Source organism: Chiloscyllium plagiosum, unplaced genomic scaffold, assembly GCF_037043375.1.
Source record: "Chiloscyllium plagiosum isolate Xiang-an unplaced genomic scaffold, Cpla_swu_hap1 HiC_scaffold_6, whole genome shotgun sequence".
Classification (NCBI taxonomy): Eukaryota; Metazoa; Chordata; class Chondrichthyes; order Orectolobiformes; family Hemiscylliidae; genus Chiloscyllium; species Chiloscyllium plagiosum.
The window spans coordinates 32,968,339-32,989,602 of NW_028270144.1; the positions used below are offsets into that span (position 1 = coordinate 32,968,339).

Genomic DNA, 21,264 nt, shown 5'->3' on the forward strand with positions numbered 1-21,264 from the left:
TACCAATATATTCACTATTTTGAGGGCCAGGTCCTGAAGTAATCAGGAGTGTAGATTACCGGGAATTTGTGGGCATTTAGAATTATAGAAGCACACAATACAGAAGATGCCTTATCGAGTCTGTATCACCAAAAATACACTACCACCGACACTATTCCCACTTTCCTGCACCAGGCCCATGGCCTTGAATCTTATGACACTTCAACTGTTCATCCAAGTACTTTTTGAAGGTTGAAGTTTACCTGCCACAAATACCGTCCCTGGCAATGCATTCCAGATCCCCACCACCCCATGGCTGAAATATTCTTTTCCTCAGAGCCCTTCTCAACCACACTTGCCTTTCAATTTAAAAAAAGTGTGTCCTTATTGTTAACCATTCAACTAGGGAGAAAGATATTTACTATCCACCTCATAATTTAATACACCTCTATCAAGTTCCCCATCAACCTTCGCTGCTCCAAAGAAAAAGCTCAAGCTTGTCCAATCTCTCTTCATAGCCATAAATCTCCATCCTAGAAAACAATCTGGTGAATCTCCTTCAGTAGAATCACATCGTTCCTACAGCATGGTGACCAAAACTGCATAAGAACTCCAGCAGTGGCCTAATCAAAGTTCAGTACAGCTCCAATATAAACTCCCTGCTCTTATAATCATTGCCTTATCAGATAAAACCAAGCATCCTAAATGCCTTAACTACCCTATTACCATGTCCTGCCACCTTCAGGGATCAGAGGACAAGTACCATAAAATCTCCTCGTTTCTCTAAGCTTCCAAGTATTTGCATTCATAAGGTACTCCCATCTTGTTACCTCTTCTAAAGTGCTTCACCTTTAATCCCATCAATGGGGATTAAAGGTGAAGCACTTTCTGGAATGTTGCTTGTGACTGTTTTCGTGAAGGCATAACATGAACTAAATCAACATGGTAAGTGAAGGGCAAAAATTATAGCATAGTGGTAGCACACACAAAGCTGACGTGGGATACGTAGGGCTATTAGAATGGATAGAGAGAGGCGCAAGGGAAATGAGGAGCACTGGATGACATGAGTGGCGATGACTTGGGATTGGGCAGTGTGTTGTATTGACAGGGAATGAGGGGCAAGGGTTGAAAATTATTTGAAGTCCTTTTATTTTAATATTTTAAAAATACTGGCGCCCCAAGGAAGGCTTTCCATCTCCACACACAGCCAATTAGCAGATTTCTCAACGCTTACTGGATCACCTGGCCTGCTTTCCAGTTCAACTGGCAATTCAGGCCTAGTATGAAAATGGGAAGGCATGCATTCTCAAGGGGCGGGTTTGCAGAATTAGATATTATTATCCTGCCTCTATGCGTGCACCTGTCCCGGAAACAAAACAAGAGGACCTAGGGTTAACAGTTCATACAGTTATTTATCTCTTAAATATTCTGCCCTCCTGAGGTCTTCACTGGGATGGTACAAGTTATGTGGAAAAGCAAACTAGAGTAAACATCAACAGAGTGATTGTGACTGGTTCAGTACCCAGGTAATGTGGTGCCCCATCAATATTCATCACAGAGCTCTTTCAGAAGCATCCTAACTGGTAACCTCAAACAAGAAAAAAAAATTAAAGAAATCACACACGCAGAAAAATGGCTGGAAATCAAAATTAACAATGATCCAAGCAAAGCAACCATGTGAGCTAATCAAATCTCACAAACTGTCAAATTTTGAAAAAGAAAAATGCTTCAAATGCAGAAACCCAAGGAAATACCATGGTGAAAGAGGGTAATGCTTCTTGTCCAATAATGTACTTTGATTTTTATCATGAAATGTCAATTCAGTATTTAGTTTTTGTCATCAGAAGTGAAGAAAGGATGGCACACTTTAGTCACTTTCTGAGGAATCTCGAATGCTTATTTCCAAATAGATGTTTATCGGATGGTCTCCCAGCAGTTTGCATGTTCAGAAGCACTATTATTAATCCTGGCTTTCCTGGAAGCCGCATGTCGGCACCAAGAATTTTCAATATCATAAAGCCACGATGCTATAAGAAGCAAGGCTAAGTGAGGTCAAGACTGTTCACATTAGAGCAAGAAATGATAGAGGGGAAATTTTAAATTCATGAGATGAATCAATACAGAGTGGATGTGGAAAATCTCTGTAAACCAAAAGACAATCAGGGGAAATAATAAGCTACGGTAATTGTTCTCTAAATAAAATTTAAGTAACCTCTCCACTCATGGGACTTATGAAATAATGAGACACAGTGTCACCTGGTGAATGCAAATTTGATTTAATCAAAACACCCAACAAGCAAATTAATTTCCAGTTTTCCGTACTTTCAACGGGGATCTAAAGTAGCTGCTGAGACGGTGCAAGGAAAAGAAACAGATGAGAATGTGCCTGTGCAAGTATCAGCAAGGAACTAATCAATCCCGTGAATCAGTCTAACGGGATACCTCTTTCACGGGTCAGACAGGGAACAGTGGGCCAAATAGTCTCCTTCTATACTATGCGATTCTGTGATAATGGTCAGATTCTGCTCTTGGGATTAATCCTCCCCTAAAATTTTCAGCAACCTTTGGAACTTATATGCATGCAGTTAAACACGAAAATTCAACAATTGCTGTTCGTGATTCTATGCTTCTGTAGGGATTGGACTGGCTTTTCCATTACACCCCATTGGACTTCACACAATGGGAAACCAATAAAATGGAAAAAGACTGTCAGTCTCACTGTGAAAACGTTTGGAAAACAATCCTTCTTGCTGTATGTGGTGCAATTTGGTTTTTAATTGAAAGCGTAAATTTATACTTCTTGAATTTCAAATTTCCATGATAAGAAATAAATTTGGGAATATCATAGAAGCTGTGACTTAATCATTTGCTTCCCCATTTTTTGAAGCTAAAACTAAAAGTGAAGAGATTTAGAGATCCTGCTTTATTGTTGGAGACATTAAGTCACCAAAGGACTACTTTGACTGCAACTGGATGCCTGGAAATCCCAATGGCTTGGTTCCAGATTTGAACTGGCATTTGGAAAGGGACATTCTATAGAGATGGCTAGATCTGGGTGGACAGCTTTCTTGGAGACCAGTGGCAAGTGGTTCAGCTTTACCGCTTATTGTAAAATCCAGCCCATAATGATTAAATGACCTTTATTTGTCACAGTAAATTGTTTTTCAATAATTTATAATTTACTATTTAAAAATGTTTTCACAGGCAAAATGAGAAAGCTACAAGTTATTGTATGTATATATAAAATATATATATATACTTACCACATTTGCATTCAGAATTACTGCTTACTAAACAAAAGAAAAACACATTATCTCAAACAAAGATCATACTGCAAAATCAAGGTTATCACACAGAAGAGTGGCTGAAATTCCTATACAGTACTTCTAGGCTTAGATGGCAGTGAAGATTCTGAAGGTAACATACTCTGGTGAACATTGGAGTTAAATAGTACAGGGTCTGGGTGCAATGATGGATGCACACTTGCCTTTCATCTCAAGAGGGTGGTGGATTCAAGCATAAGTTGAATGTTAAATTTTTTGAGGGTGAAGCAGACAGTGGCGTCGTAGTAATGTCACTGGTCTAGCAATTCAGGGGCTCTATGCTGTTACTCTGGGGACCATGGGTTGCAATCTCATCATGGCAGTAAGTTTAAATTTAAAACTCAATTAATAAAACATTTGGAACTGAAAGCTAGTGGCAGTAGTGGTGGCCATGACAACTAGCATCAATTGTAATAACAACCCATCCGGTTCACTAATTTCTTTAGGGAAGGAAATCTGCCATGCTTAACTAGTCTGGCTCCATGAGACCACTGGTCAACAATGAGGTTCTTTACTACCCAGTAAAATGGCCCTAGCTAGGTACTTAATTGTAGGACAATTAAGGATGGGCAAATTACTGGCCTAATCAAAGACTTCCATACCCCACTGAAAAATATGTTTGCCTCAGACTTTAGGTTGATGTAACATGGTGGCCAGTCTTTTTTTGTGTCAATGTAACAACTCCTTAATTTGGTAACAATTGGGAATTTGACAAATAATGGCAGGCATGAGAAACATAAATATATCAATTCTACAGCAGAATTGTTTATCTGAGGTATGGGCTAAGATGCAGTGTCTTCCAGCCTCCTGCCTATCTACTATGGATTCCAGCATCTGCAGTGTTTATGTCTCTAGGACACAATGTTTTGGCAAGGTGGAAGGGAACTTCACTCCTTAACCAAGCTCCCAGGTAGGTAACCCAGCAATGCTTGATGCCAATAATTGATTCTCAAAAAACTGTTTAATTTCCCAGCATTTCATGAGCTCAATAAGTCATACAAAATGCATTTCCTTAAGACAGACATAATGTACCAATGTCTATTCTTTATGTCTTTTCAGAATTCAAGATTACAAGAGACAGTGCACATTTATGACATTAGGTGACAGCCACATTTCACTGGTGTCTCTTTCAGCCCAGTTGGCAGGTTGTGGATTAGTAATCCTAGTAAGACTGTGGTACAAAATCTAGGCTAACCCTTCAATGCAGTTGCTGCATTGGTAGAGGTACCATGCTTCAGAGGAGACATAATAAATTGCAAGACAATCTTTCAAAAGAAAATTGGGGCATTCTTCCTGTTACGCTGACTGATAATTAGCCCTCAACTGACACCACTAAAGAAGATTATTTGGATGTCATGGTCTACTTTGGAACAAATCAAAACAGGGAAATCTACTGAGGGATGACCTAAAGTTGGAAACAAAATTAAAAAGCCAGCTTTCAAGGGTAAAAATTTCTGAGATGATTGTCGAAGCCAATATACAATTTTACATAGAAACATACAAATCATACAAGTGTAACACTCAAAGGGTTGGTGTGTCAACAGCAAGCTCCCTTTCAAAAAGCACTGATCCTGGTATTCTGTCCATGAATAATCAATGTGAATTTCCAAAGGAAAACACACTCCTATTTAACCAACCTTATTAAATTCTTTGAAGATGTAGCAAGAAGAGTTGACGTGGGTAAGGCAGCAGACACAATGCAAATATTCAAAAGCCCTACCATAACATGTCACATAATAGACAAATGAATAAGATCAGAACACCTGCAGTTAAAGCACAAGTTTCAGAGTGGATACACATCTGGCTAAAAGATGGAAAGCAGTGAGTAAGGGGTAAAGGAGAGCTGTTCATAGAAGAAAGTGGGAAGTTGGATCCCACAAGGATTGGTGCTGGGACTGCTGCTGTTCACAATTTTCTGTTAATAACAGACTGTAAAATCAAGAACATAATTGTGCAGGTGGGGAAGAACATCCAATCATGAGGAGGACTGTAACACATTAACAGAGACATCAGCAACTTGCAGACTGGGTATTAATCAGCAAATGAATTTAATCACAGACAAGTCTGAAATTTGATATTTTGGTAAGGAAAATTAAGAAGTCACATATTACTTAGAAAATAAGACTAAATAGGATGAAAATAGGGTGCACAAACACAAATTACTAACCGTAGTGACAGAGGTTAACAAGATTATAGGCAGTGTGAACCCAGTATTAGGGTTTATTTCTGGAGGAATAGAATTGTAAAGTATTTTACCGCTAACCTTTAGGAAATCTAAGTATGTCAGTTGCCTTAACCTTGTCTACTCTCCATTTTTTCCATGTTTGGTCATAGGATATGGCACCACTGAATACCATTTATTACTTGTACCTAATTCCTTTTGAGAAATTGGAGAGATGCCTTCTTGAACCACTGCAGTTTTTGGGGTATAGGGACACTCTCAATTCTGTTAGAAAGGGAAGTTTCTGACCCAATAAAAATGAAAGAACTGCAATATAGTTTCAAGTCAGGATGTCAAGAGAGCTGGAAGGGAACTCATGCATTCTCATGTATCTTCTGCCTGTTTGCTTCTAGTGGTCCTGGGTTTGGAAAGCGATGTAGAAGGAATTTTGAGCTACTGCTATGTACCTTGTAGATGGTACACACTGCTGCCAATGTGCATTGAGAGGAGTTTAGTTATGCTGATTTGTACAGCATTTTGGTTAGATATCAGTGTGATGTTCTAGTTGCCATATTCTAAAAGGGTTATAGAAGCTTTCAGGAAGGTGAGACATCATTTACAGCAAGATAATAGAACTGTAAGGTTATAATCATCAGGAAAGAATGATCAGCGAAGGCTGAGAAATAACACAAGAGCTTTTTATTATTATTAAATGTTTTTGTGGCCTTTATGAATAATGAGGGAAAGAGTGAAACCTGAAGCGAGCAATCTGTCACAAAGAAGTCAAATGAGGAATTTAGAAGAAGCCTCTTTCACCAGAGATTAGTGAAAATGTGAAAAGCTCCCAAAGGGATTAATGAAACCAAAGAGTATTGCTGTATTTAAGGGGGAGCTAGAAAAACACATGAGAGAGAAGGGAATAGAGGAACATGTTAAGGAAGTGAGTTATATGAAAATATAAAACAATGGGAGGAGGCTTGATTAGTACATAACACTGACATGGATTGGTTAGGCCAACTGCACATTATTTTTCAATTATGCTTACTTGCAGACGTGGTATGTGTAAATTGCTAACTCCTTCAATGGTAATGATAATCAAACTAACTTAATTGGTTATAAAGCATTTGGTGAAGTTGTGAAAAAGGCAAAATATATGCATTGTTTTCCCCCTTCCTTCAAAATGATCTTCTAATGAATCCTGTGGGAGCAGAAGTTTGTCTCTGGTAATGCAAGTTGCCAGTTATTCTGTTTCATTGCAGTCAATAGAACGAAGTACAAGGCCCTGCATATGGACAGCAAGCAACCGATCCCACACCAGCTGGTTTGTTCTACAGTTCAACATGAACTTTAAGCCCCTACTTCTCCTCGCCTTACTGTTTCACAAGGAAAATGTAAAGAAATACCTACTTCTTTAAGTTTATCGAGGTCAGCTTTTGATTTCTCATAGATTTCTGTAGCAGCTTTTAACTTGGCCCTCCATTCCTGTGGACTGATTAAGTCAGGTACGCTGTCCTGTTCAGTTGGGCTTTGCTTCTGGTTATCAGCTTTGCTAGAAGGTGACAATGTCCTTGTGTCAAAGACAGTTTGCAGCTGCAATTCCAGGCTCAAGTTTTTGCCACGAAGATCCTCAATTTCTTTCTGCAGGGATTCAATTTCCTCCTAAAAACGATATTCAAAATGATCTTTTATCACCGGCCTTCCAATTCCAGACACTCAAGAGGCTGTAAATGGCCATGAAACAGCCAAGGCACTTGTTGCTCCTGAAGGAGCTAAAGATGTGTCAAACCACACGGTGTCTTTCCAGGGTGACAGAAAGTGACCTTTATTCACTGTTCTGCCACACCTCAGCCCATTCTTCCCTAATATTGCTAAATCCTATTCTATTTTATCATCACTTACTCTCTCAAAATTCTGGAACAGTGCTACCTCACAGAGCACCCTCTCCCTCATCAAAGGGAACCATAGAGTTATAGAGATTTATAGCATGGAAAAAAGCTTTTTAGCCTAACTCATCCATGCTGACCAGGTCTCCTAAACCGAACTAGTCTGATCTGCCTGTATTTGGCCAGATTCTCTCTAAACTGATCCTATCCATTACTTGCCCAAATGTTGCAATTGTACCTGCCTTTACCACTTCCTCTGGCAGCATGTTCCATACATGCACCACCCTCTGGGCAAAAGTGTTGTCCCTCAGGTCCCTTTTAAATCTCCCCCCCCACCCCCCTTACCTTAAGCCTATGCCATCTAGTTTTGGACTCCCCACCCTGGGAAAAAAACTTCAGCTACTCACCTTATTTATGTCCCTTGTGATTTTATGAACCTGTATAAGGTCACTCCTCAGTCTCTTGCACTCCGTGGCAAAAAGAAAAGTCCCAACCTACCTAGCCTCTCCTTATAACTCAAACCTTTCAATCTTGTCAAATCCTTTTTGCACCCTTTGCAGTTTAGTTACATCTTTCCTGTAATAGAGTGACCAGTATTGTATGCAGTACTCCCAATATGGCCGTACCAATGTCTTGTTGGTTACAGATTTCTGATACAGGTGTAAGCACAAAGCCAAGTAGGGGAGATTGCTTGTAATATTTTGCCAAAAGTTACATTTTTCCAAAAAGATAGTGCATTCAAATAACTTGTTGTCTGCTGCTTTTTAGGAAACAAAACCTTCTTCCATTTAGACCAACACAAAAATATTTGTTCAACAGTAAATGCCTTACTTCATATTCTCTGTGTAGTAGATCCAATCTAGTTTTGCGAAGGTGACGCTTAACCGATGGACTGTCACAATTTTCTGTTCCATCTGTTCCACCTGAAAGGCAATTAAATAAAATCCCGTCAATTTCATTCAGAATTTACAATTCCTTTTCCTGTTTCTTTATTCTTTCATAAGATGTGGACATTGCTGGCATTTGTTTGTTAATCCCCAAATGCCCAGGAGGCAAATGTCTCGTTGGACCAGCTGAGAGGACAGCTAAAAGTCAATGCCAATACGGTGTGCCTGGATTCTGGATTAGTGGTGCTGGAAGAGCACAGCAGTTCAGGTAGCATCCAAGGAGCTTCGAAATCAACGTTTCGGGCAAAAGCCCTTCATCTTCCAGCACCACTAATCCAGAATCTGGTTTCCAGCATCTGCAGTCATTGTTTTTACCACGGTGTGCCTGGAGTCATGCGTGGGCTAAACCAGGTAAAAATGGCAGCTATCCCTCCACAAAGGATATTTGTGAAACAGATGGATTTTCACAACATTCAATAAAAGTTGTCGTGGTCACCATCATTGAGACCAATTCTCTATTTCAGATTTATTAACTGGATTTGAATTTCATCAGTGTCTATGCTGAGATCTGAACACGCAACCTCATGATATTAGCCTGTATTTCTGTATTTCTAGTCCAGTGACATTACCACTACTGTATCCTCTCCCACGTGATTAAGCTGATGTTTAATAAGATCTGTATTTCTTGCTACTTATCTTGTTTGTAAGTGCATAATGTAGCAGCTCTAAACTTATACCCATCCCACTGAAATGTGATGGCATAACAAAAGAAATTTAGAAGCTTGTCAACAGTCAAAACAAAACTTGAAACTTTGCACTGCAGACTGTCAGAAGTAATTACTGTGCTCAGAAAGTCAGCATACAGTACATTTATTTGGTCATGATAAAACATTATGAGCAGTAAAGCAACTTGTATGAATTGTTAGACTCTAGCTATATCTGATTAACTGAGAATCCTGACTGGAAATTTTAATTATATTAAATATGCCGTTGTTGATCACAAATTCATATCATGATGTATCCATATGCATTTTACCCATTTTATACCCTTGTTGGCAAGATGTAAAGCTGAGAAAACAAGTCATCATTTGATCACTGGTTGTGCTTTATATCCTTGGTTAGTACTTACTCATTATCCAACATAGTTTGTAATATGGAGATATCAGCAACATCGTGTAGAACTTTTATCATGGTGAGTCTGGCCAATCAGAATAACTGCTCCATGCCAGCAGAAAAAAAAAGCAAGTTCAACGAATATAAGCAACCCTAGCAGGCACATCATTGTAAGGTTTCCTCCCACCAGTGAGGGCAGCTCTGCTGTATCTCAATGCTGAGAATGTTGACTCAGTCACTGAGGAAGTCAGAGTGCTGCCCAATGCAGAGACTGCACCAAGATGTCTGATAAATCCATGCCAACATTCAAAGCCTTTGGTGCAAGAGAAAGATGGTAAATGCTTGTCCACTAAATACACTTGTAAAGCAAATCTGTCTTTGCAGTGAAGTGCATTCTCCCTACTTTAGTGCGCATGTTTAAAAAAATCCCCATAATGCATCTCATGGCTCATCAGCAATTCATATTGGAGAATATTAGTTTATTGAAATAATGTTAGGATTTGTCTCAAATAATTTGATGAATTGTATACTTTCTCCCAGCTTTAAATGATAGCTTCAGGAGTCGAGGGCAATTCTGCAGAAGTGTTTGGTTGCGTGGGAAGGGACTAAATTTAACTACATGCAAGTGAAGGAAAATACACTAACCGAAAGCTGTTTCCCTCTTATACAAAGACAAATTACCTATATTCATTCCATAACATATCCCACATACAATATCCATCAGCCCTACTTATGAGATTTTTACATATGCAAGGTATATGCAACAATCTCAACTGTTCTGGTACAACCCCCCAGTTTAGTCATTTAATTTTAATGACCATTTACCCACTATGAATCCAGGAGGCTAACCCTAATCTAAAATTTATCCTAAAGGAAGGATTCAAATATAATTATAACAGAGAACAATACTGCACAAGAACAGGTCCTTCAGCTTTGAATAGTCCATACTGTACATGAATTATTAGTTCTGCCCTGGAACACTGAAAAGTATATTGAATGTTAGGTTGGACAAACTTGGATTGTTTTCACTAAAGCATCAGAGACTAAGGGGCTACCTGCTAGAAGTACTGTTTATAAACTGACAGACTGGAGAATAGTTTTTTTTTCCCCTATGGTGGAAATATCAAGGAGTAGGGGGGCATAGACTTAGTGAGAGGGAAAACTTTAAAGGAGATGTGCGAGGAATGTTTTTTACTTCTAGGGTAGTAGGTTCCTCGGACATACTGCCAGGTAGAAACAGAGATGATAGCAATGTTGAAGAAGCATTTAGACAAGACACATGAACAAGCAGGGAATAGAGGGATATGGACTTTGTCAGCAGATGGGATTAGTTTAGAATGGCATCATGGTCAGCATGGAAGGGCTGGGCTGTTTCTATCTTCACAAAGAATGAACATTGCTCCTCTTAAAGTACAGGGAAAAAGCACCAAGCCATTTAAGTCAATTTAAAGTAGTCTTACCAAGTACTTCCTTGAAAGGATTTTCAGATGTGATTGGAATTCTACAGGTTGGACACTGGGTGCTATTTTTCAGCCAAGACTGCATACACACGAAACAGAAAACGTGGTTGTTTGAACAGATGACTGGTTGACGAACCTAAAGCATTTGCAAAATGAGAATCGATTGAGATTAACACGTTCGCACAACTGAGTTGTGGTTAAAAGAACCGTACCACATCTGATATTTAATTCTGCCAATAGTGTCATGACAGAAGCATAGAAAAACAGAAGGAATAAGCCATTGGCCCTTTTTCTCCCTATACCCTTTGATCGCTTTAGGCCGAAGAACTATATCTAACTCCTTCTTGAAAATATTCAAGTTTTGGCCTCTACTGCTTTCTGATGCAGAGAATCCCCAAGGCTCACTAGTCTCCAAGTGAAGAAATTCTCTTTATCTCAGTCCTAAATGGCTGACCCCATAACTTTATTCCATGACCCTCCCTGTTCTGGACTCACCAATCATTGGCAACATCTTTCTTACATTCACCCTGTCTAGTCCTGTTAGAGTTTTATAAGTTTCTATGAGATGAAATGATGAACTGGTTAGAGTCAGAACTCCAATAACAAACTGCAACTACTTTACAAAGCAACATCCAGCAAGGCATATTACTGTCAATTACTTAATTACATTGCTTCTGTTCATGTCTAACCAGAATGTAATCTTTTCATAATTTTAGTCATAATTAAAGAAATTAAAATTGATTGCATCAAAAGAGTACTTTGAGTCTTGTTACAGCAAAGGTCATGCATTCAAGTCCCACTCCAAACTCTTGAGCAAATAACCTAGGTCAGCACTTCAGCATAATGCAGGGGATGGAATATTTAGCAATAAAAACGAATTACTGCAGATGCTGGAATCTGAAACCAAAAGAGAAAATGCTGGAAAATCTCAGCAGGCCTGGCAGCATCTGTCTTTAACAAAGGGTCAGTTAGACTCAAAACGTCAGCTCTTTTCTCTCCTTACAGATGCTGCCAGTCCTGCTGAGGTTTTCCAGCATTTTCTCTTTTGGAAATATTAAGCAAGGTCCCAAAGGCTCTAAGTGAATATAAACTAATTTTCTGACTGGCCACTATTCACTGCTGTGATGGTACTTAGATCAGACTATCTGCTCACTCATTTCATTGATGGCTGTAGAAGCTAACTTTGTACAAATTCGTTCCAGTGTTTCCCACATTATAACGATTACATTTCAACGCTCCTATTGAAGGCAAAATGGCTGAGAGGTCATGAGATTGTTAAAGGTAGATACAAGTCTCTAGTTTTGAACATTTTTTTGTACTCATGCAAATGGGCTTGTGTAAGCGCAAAAGAGCAATACGTTGCGAGAACAATCAACATCCTTTTTGTGTGCTGCTACACGTGGCTGTGCCATGATCACACTTGACAGTAACGATAAACAGGACAATAGTATATACTAGAAATAAGACTACTTTCTTCATTCTGGAATGGTTTGAAAGTGAAATCAAGTTATGTATGGCAAAGGCTGAGCCGAATTAAAAAGATACAAAATGCATAAAAAACTCTGGGGAAATTGCACAATAAAAGACGTTTTGGAAGAGTTCGTTGACGTGAACAGCCTGACAGAGTTTTCAAAGTTCCGGCTGCCATTGAACAACACTTTTGGACCAACCGACAAATTAATGCGGAAGTGAGAATGTAACCCAGAAAAAGAGAGTGTTCACGAGTTTCCTTTCCGAACTTGGAGCAGCACCTAAACTTTCGCAAAGTTTGCATCAATTTAAAGAAATGAACTGACTCTTAAAACAAAGAAAAGAGTAAAACAAAAAAAAAGTGTCAAATCCCAATTTTCACCATTTATTTTCTAAATTGCAATCAAAGTGGACGGGAACGGTGGATCCATTTTAGTTAAAAAAAAACTACAGTAGAAAGAGAGAAAACAAAATGCATGTTTTCCCGACTCGACCGGTTACAATACTGGGAAGCTCCATCCGCCTTGCACGCTTTACACCCCCTTCCTCCTCGACTGTACAATACCTTTCCCAAGCAGATCTGACACGAGATGGGCAGAGTGAGGCTCAGTGTAACATTCTGAACGTTCTGCAACGCTGGTTTCTGCATTGTCCCTGGAATCCTGATCCGGAGCACGGGACCCAGAATAGCGGGGAATCCCCCTGTCGAACTCTCACTTGCGCTCGCGCCGATCCTGGCTCCGCCCTCTCAACCCAGTTTGCTACAGTGAAACGCGGCCTTTCATGCAAGCCCCACTCCTCCTTCCGTTTCACTAACCTGAGGCGGGTTCGTTAGGTCCAAGTGCTACCTTTCACTTCATCCTATTATCATTGCATCCAAAAACAACGACTCAGTTTTAAACATTGGCTGTGATGCTAAAATCCCTCCAGAGAATCAGAAGGGCAAAGATGGGCTGCATTCTGTATGTCGAGAAAAGAAGTTGCAATTTCTATTCAAGAATAATAAAGCCAATTTAATTAATGTAGGCCATTATCACAAGTCCTTTAATCAGAATTTTTTTAGCTCAAGAAATAAACAAAGAGGAGAAAATTATAATTGCACAGTGCTGTGGTTAGACAACATCTGGAGTACTGTATTCAGTTCTGGAATTGGCCTTAAGGCTGCAGAACATGTAAACCAGACTGATAATAGGGTTAAAATGTTTAAATTAGGACAGATTGTGTACGCTATGCTTTTATTACTTTGAATTTAGAAAATTAAGGGTGAATTAATTGAGATGTTTAAGATGATTTTAAAAATCGATTTCCTCTGGTGGGTTAGTCTAAACAAGGGGCATAACCTTAGAAGTTCAACCTTATTCATTCATCCCTGATCTAACTGAATCATTCAACAGGTCTGTTCCTATCTACAAACAAGCTTTTAAACAAGGACAGAGCCAAAGAGAAAAGATGGAAAGTGAAGGGCAAAAGGAACAAAATGTTACATGGGTGGAAAGCAGGGGTGATTACAAGTAAAGCTCGTTCAGTGAACTATGAATAATCAAAGGACAGTTAAGTCATCCCATCATGACATTGTTAGCATTTTGAAAGTCACTATAGAATTTTCTATGAGTACTCTTTCTTGGAGTTTATTCTAGATCACAATAATGTTATATGTGACTGGTATAAAAAGAAATTAGATCCTATGGAGTGTGTTTGAAATAAAGTAATATGATAATTTTAATGATGTCAACTACTAAACCGTACTATGATTAGCACTGGCAATGAATGATAGATTTCCAATGGTGTAGGACAGTGTTGGAAGATATATTGAGATGGGAGAATGGTAAGAGACAAAAAAAACTACACATGCTGGAATCCAAAGTAGACAGGCAGGAGACTGGAAGAACACAGCAAGTCTTACACCCAAAATGTCGACTTCTCCACCTCCTGATGCTGTCTGGCTTGCTGTGTTCTTCCAGCCTCCTGCCTCTATACTGGTGATAATGGTGGGCAAAGAATAAACCTCTCAAGACTATGAGCTGCAAACTAGCAGAAATAAAATGTAACACTGAAGTTTGTGGCTGAAGGCTTTTTTTTACAAGCAGAACTGCAGGCACAGAGAACAAGCTGCAGTGAGGGAAGAATTATATTAGGAAGGGTTTGGGGCAGAGCAATGAAAATATTGTATGACTTCAGTTCATTGCACATTTATATTGTTGACAAGGCTTAAATGACCAAATTGCACTATACATGAGCTAAGAGATGAAAAGTCTCCTTTATAATGATAAATGGGATATGTTGAAGAAAGGAAAATCTTAAAGTTGGCATTTTTTAAATGTCAAATGCTGTGATATGACTCTAAAAAAGAAAAGGGAGTTACAGTTAGGATGCACCTGGGCTCCAGTTGAGTCTACCTTCACACTAAAGCCGAAAGTACATTGCTGTTTGGTGAGAAGAATAACTTGTGGACTAAACGTTTTGAAGGCCTCTGAATAAAAATACTAATTCAGCTTAGATTGTTGTGGGGAAGCTGAGAGTACTCTTCACATTGGTCAAGAAATATAAATAACATGTACAAATTAATGTTACATTGTTGAGAGAAACTAAGTTGCTCTTTCCATTGGCTAAGCATTACAATATTGGGTTAGACATTTTTTGTGGTGTTGATTCAGTTGCACGTGCTTTGACTAAGTTGTGTCACAGAGTATTACAACATGGAAAGAGGCAGATCGCCCATTGAGTGATCAAAGACCTACCTACTCTAATCCTGTATCAAACCATTTGTTCCATAGTCTGGTATGCTCTGGTGTTTCAAGTGTTCATGTAAGTAATTCTTAAATGTTGTAATAGTTCATACCTGCTTTCATGCAGTTAGTTCCAGATATCCACCACACGATGTGAAAATAAATATTCCAAGACTCCTTGGTGTCATGGTGGCTCAGTGCTTAGCATTGTTGCCTCATAGCACCAGGGACTCAGGTTCAATTCCATCCTTGGATGACTGTCTGTGTGGAGTTTGCATGTTCTCCCTGTGTCAGCGTGGGTTTCCTCCGGGTGCTCCAGTTTCCTCCCACTGTCCAAAAATGTGCAGGTCAAGAGAATTGACCATGCTAAATTGCCCATAGTATTAGGTGCATTAGTCAGAGGGAAATGGGTCTGGGTGTGTTACTCTTCAGAGGGTCGGTGTGGACCTGTTGGGCCAAATAGCCTGTTTCCACAGTGTAGGGAATCTAATCTAAACCTCCTGCCCCTTGACTTAAATGTTTTCCCCCTCTACTAAGGGGAAAAACATTATTTCTATTGTACCATGTCTGCAGCTCCTGGTTATGTAAACCTTAACCAGGCCTCTCATAGCCATCTCTGCTCCAAGTAAAATAACCCCAGCCTATATGGTCTCTCTTTTATAGCTGAAACACACCAGCCCAGGCAACATCCTGGTGAATCTCCTCTCATCCTCTCTAGAGCAATCATATCCTTACTATAGAGTGGCCACCAGAACTACATGCAGTTGTGTCTTAACTAACTTCCCATACAGTTCCATCATTCCGTCCCAATTCTTGTATTCCATGCCTTGACTAATTCAGGCAAGTATTCCATATGCCTTCTTAACCACCCTGTGCATCTGTCCAGTTGCCTTTGAAGATCTATATACATGTGCAAAAGGTCCTGTTGATTGTTAGTACTACACAAGATCCTATAATTCATCATGTACTCTCTTGCCCTGTCAGTCCTCCCAAAATGCATCACTTGGCACTTTTTAGGATTAAACTCTATCTGCCATTGTTCTGCCCAACTGTCCAGCTTGTCTGTATTTTCCTGTAGTCAAACCCTTTCCCACCTGTGATTTACCACACTAGCAATTTTAGTTCATTTACAAGCTTCCTGATAAAACTTCCTACACTTGTGTCCAAATCATTAACGCACATTAAAAACAAGGGACCCAGTATTGAACTTTGTGGTACATCACTGGATATGGGCCTCCAGTCACAAAAAGCACCTTCAACCAGCACCCTCTCCTTTCTATCACTGAGACAGATTTACATCCAGTTTGCCCTGGATCCCAGGGGATATTTCTTTCTTGACTAGTGCCTCATACAACACCTTGTCAAAAGCCTTATTGAAGTCCATGTCAACCATATCAACCACATCATCATAGCAACCCATAGCATCCACACACCTCAAAAAAACTCAAAACTTCAGTCATGGTATCCCTCTGGCAAAGCTATGCTGACTATTCCCAGCTAATTTTTGTCTCTTCAGTGGTGAGAAATTCTGTTCCTCAGCACCTTTTCCAGAAGTTTCCTTACGATTGATGGTAGATCACTGATATATGCTTCAGTAGTTTTAAATGTCCCAAGGCTGCCTGGAAAAATATGTTTACAATTAGGGGGTGTAGGACTGAGTTTTTAAAAAATACTTACCATTGTTCACTGAAAATAACAAGTGATGAATTAAAATATATTCTGTATTAACTAACTTATGGTTAGTTGCTAAATAGTTTCTGTAGGAAGAAGCTATTTAAATCAGATCAAATATAGGATTTATGGTTTTATTGCTTTATTCCTTATGCTATTGTAAATTTAAGCTTTTGTAGTGAATACAGCTTTTACTTAAAGACAGAGTTCATGTTTTAAAATGGTTTAGTTTGTAACAAAGTATGTGACAGAATATATGAAGTATTTATGTATAAGCGCAATCTTTTGCATTAGGTCAAAAGTGAGTTTTATATTTGTTTTGATCTTTTTGGATAGAAAATTTAAAACTTTAGGGATGATAGTTAATCACTGAGAGGTGACACTTACATGCACTAAGCAGATATACAAATTGCTTCACTGGTGCCACCTTTCCTTGGCAGAGATCTAAGGAATAGCTAAATTAAGAGGAGCAAGTTGTAAGTAAAAGGTTGATCTTATAAGGTGATTGACACATGAAAGCATGAACCAGGAAATTGTGGGAAGCGATATCACTAAGATAACCATTACTATTAAAGAAACCAATTAGAAATAGGGCATACATTACCTAGTCAATCCAAGATTGACCATGAACTTAAGTTTAACCAAACTTATTTACATTAAGGAAGTTAATTACAAAGGAATGAGAGTACAGCTGGTTAGAGTGGACTGAGAAAGAAGGTTCGAAGGAAAGACGGTTGATGAACAATAACAGATGTTTAAAAAATAGTACATGGCTCGCAATAAAGATATATTTTGTGAGGAAGAATGAACCGAGAAAGGGAATAAACCAAGAGACTATCTCTTCATTCGTATGACCTACTGGGTCATAAAACTTCAACCCTCTGGATGGGTTTAAAAAGTGGACGGCATGGTGGCACAGTGGTTAGCACTGCTGCCTCGCAGCGCCAGAGACCCGGGTTCAATTCCCACCTCAGGCGACTGACTGTGTGGAGTTTGCACGTTCACCCCCGTGTCTGCGTGGGTTTCCTCCGGGTGCTCCGGTTTCCTCTCACAGTCCAAAGATGTGCAGATTAGGTGAATTGGCCATGCTAAATTGCCCGTAGTGTTAGGTAAGGGGTAAATGTAGGGGTATGGGTGGGTTACGCTTCGGCGGGTCGGTGTGGACTTGTTGGGCCGAAGGGCCTGTTTCCACACTGTAAAGTAATCTAATCTAATCTAATCTAATCTAATCTAATCTAATAATTATCAAGGAAAGTTAAGGATAGAATCAAACTAAAACAAAAATCATACAGTAGTGATTGTAATGAGGATCAGCCAGATTGATCTCATAGACACAGAAAGTGGGGGAGATACTAAATGAATATTTTGCATCAGTATTTACTGTGGAAAAGGATATGGAAAGTATAGACTGTAGGGAAATAGATAGTGACATTTTGCAAGATGCTCAGATTACAGAGGAGGAAGTGCTGGATGTCTTTAAATGGTTAAAGGTGGATAAATCCCCAGGACTTGATCAGGTGTACCCTAGAACTCTGTGGAAAGATAGAGAAGTGATTGCTGGGCCTCTTGAGGTGCCGGAAGACTGGAGGTTGGCAAATGTGGTGCCACTGTTTAAAAAGGGCGGTAAAGACAAGCCAGGGAACTATAGACCAATGAGCCTGACCTCAGTGGTGGGCAAGTTGTTAGAAGGAATCCTGAGGGACAGGATGTACATGTATTTGGAAAGGCAAAGACTGATTAGGGATAGTCAACATGGCTTTGTGCATAGGAAATCATGTCTCACAAACTTGATTGAGTTTTTTGAAGAAGTAACAAAGAAGATTGATGAGGGCAGAGCACTAGATGTGATCTATATGGACTTCAGTAAGGCTTTTGACAAGATTCCCCATGGGAGACTGATTAGCAAGGTTAGATCTCATGGAATACAGGGAGAACTAGCCATTTGAATACAGAACTGGCTCAAAGGTAGAAGACAGAGGGTGGTGGTGGAGGTTTGTTTTTCAGACTGGAGACTTGCGACCAGTGGAGTGCCACAAGGATCGGTGCTAGGTCCTGTACTTTTTGTCATTTACATAAATGATTTGGATGCGAGCATAAAAGGTACAGTTCGTCAGTTTGCAGATGACACCAAAATTGGAGGTGTAGTCGACAGCGAAGAGGGTTACCTCAGATTACAACAGGATCTGGACCAGATGGGCCAATAGGCTGAGAAGTGACAGATGGAGTTTAATTCAGATAAATGCGAGGTGCTGCATTTTGGGAAAGCAAATCTTAGCAGGACCTATACACTTAATGGTAAGGTCCTAGGGAGTGTTGCTGAACAAAGAGACTTTGGAGTGCAGGTTCATAGCTCCTTAAAAGTGGAGTCACAGGTAGATAGGATAGTGAAGAAGGCGTTTGGTATGCTTTCCTTTATTGGTCAGAGTTTTGAGTACAAGATTTGAGAGGTCATGTTGCGGCATTGGTTAGGCCACTGTTGGAATATTGCATGCAGTTGGGGTCTCTTTCCTATCGGAAAGATGTTGTGAAAATTGAAAAGGTTCAGAAAAGATTTACAAGGATGTTGCCAGGGTTGAAGGATTTGAGCTTCAGGGAGAAGCTGAACAGACTGGGGCTGTATTCCCTGGAGCGTCGGAGGCTGAGGGGTGACCTTATAGAGGTTTACAAAATGATGAGGGCTTGGATAGGAAAAATAGACAAAATCTTTTCCATGGAGTCGGGGAGTCCAGAACTAGAGGGCATAGGTTGAGGGTGAGAGGGGAAAGATATAAAAGAGACCGAAGGGGCAATGTTTTCACGCAGAGGGTGGTATGTGTATGGAATGAGTTGCCAGAGGATGTGGTGAAGGCTGGTACAATTGCAACATTTAAGAGGCATTTGAATGAGTATATGAATAGGAAGGGTTTGGAGGGATATGGGCCGGGTGCTGGCAGGTGGGACTAGATTGGGTTGGGATATCTGGTCAGCATGGACAGGTTCGACTGAAAGGTCTGTTTCCATGCTATACATCTCTATGACTCTAAGTCTAAGCAATCCAAGTGAAGTTGCTATGAGTGGTTGTGAGCTGGTTGAACCTAAGAAAATGGCCATGGACAAAGCTGCAAAGGATTAGAAGGTGGGACTGGATTGAGTTGGGATACCTGGTCAGCATGGACAGGTTGGATCGAAGGGTCTGTTTCCATGCTGTACATCTCTATGACTCTATGACTCTATAACAAGTTCCCTGATTAGGGCTGTTAACCTGGTCCAATGAGGGAGCCCCAGCTGATAGATACAAACAGGAGTTTCGGAGTTTCTGTCCACTCTGACAGATGGCTCTGAGGAAGCTGGGCCAGTGTCAAGTATGATGCCCGTGTAATTAAAAAGGTTTTGTGATTTACACATGAAAGATGTGAAACTATCACTATATTCTAACAGATGAAAGGCTTAAAGGTAATCAATTTTTCAATGTATAATTTCAGTTACATCACATTGTAAATTTTTTGCTATAAATTCTGTGTTACGATTGAGCCCTCCACTATCACCTGATGAAGGAGCGTCGCTCTCAAAGCTAGTGTGCTTCCAATTAAACCTGTTGGACAATAACCTGGTGTTGTGTGATTTTTAACTGTGTAACTAAAGGGTGACTTGGAGACAGTATACCAGCCTCTGTGAGTTACTTCAGTGGCAACAAGAGAAAAATAATGTTCCTGAAGAAATCCACTCACAACAGTACCCAAGATGTTGGAAGTAATATTTTAGCACATATCGAGGATTGGTGAAATAACACATGACAGTGAGTTATGATGGTTGGGGGCGTGGAGGCATTTGAAATGGCAACCTTTAACTAGTAGAGTGCCGCAGAGATCAGTGCTAAGACCACAATTAATGACGTAGACGAAAGACATTTATCACCATGTTTGCAGTTGACACAAAAATAGATGAAAAGATGGGTGGTGAGAATGACACAAAGAATGTAGAAAGGGATGTGGACAGATTAAATGAGTGGGCAAAAACTTGGCAGATAGAATGTAGTGTGGGAAAATGTAAGGTTTTGCACTTTGGCAGAAAGAATAGAGGAGTTGAATACAGTATTATTTAAATGAAGAGAGCTAAAGCACAAAGGGGTTTGAGAGACCTTCTGCATTAATCACAAGAAGCTAACGTACAAGTTCAGCAGTTAAAAGGAAATGTAAACAGAATATCAGCATTTATTTCAAAGTGTATAAAAAGAGGGAAACCTTGCCAAAAATATACAAGCCGCTAGTTAGATCAGACATGGAATACCATGAACAATTCTGGTCCCCCTATCTAAGGAAAGATATACTGCATTGGAGACAGTCCAAAGAAGGTACAATGGTTTATTCTGGATATGGATAGATTTTCTTCTGAGGAGATGTTGAGAAGGTTGGTGCTATCCTCATTAGAATTCACAAAATGAAGAATGATCTCATTGAAACAGATAAAACAGATAAGGGACTCAATGAGATAGATGTGGAAAAGTTGCTTTTCCTTTTGGAAGAGTCGAGGGCTTAATCTCAGAGTATGGTGGATTTGAGCATATGACCAATTTGCTGAGATACTGACAGTTGACTTGGGAAAATGAACGTTT

The 21,264-nt window shown here is 39.7% G+C and overlaps 1 protein-coding gene across 2 annotated transcripts in view; it reads right to left on the reverse strand.

Moving 5' to 3' along the window:
* obi1 (ORC ubiquitin ligase 1) overlaps window positions 1-12,981 on the reverse strand; it is a 30,787-nt gene extending 17,806 nt beyond the window's left edge. Inside the window, exons 1-4 of one of the 2 annotated variants that reach the window (XM_087987973.1) lie at window positions 12,842-12,981; window positions 10,807-10,942; window positions 8,178-8,269; window positions 6,871-7,122 (exon numbers count right to left, since the gene is read on the reverse strand). In XM_087987973.1, coding sequence (XP_087844099.1) covers window positions 6,871-7,122; window positions 8,178-8,269; window positions 10,807-10,942; window positions 12,842-12,925 — 564 coding nt within the window. In that variant the 5' untranslated portion in view covers window positions 12,926-12,981. Of the gene's footprint in view, window positions 1-6,870; window positions 7,123-8,177; window positions 8,270-10,806; window positions 10,943-12,164; window positions 12,502-12,841 lie in introns of those variants that run through there. The other variant, XM_087987975.1, reaches the window with a different exon arrangement.
* Between the last annotated feature and the right edge of the window lie 8,283 nt (window positions 12,982-21,264).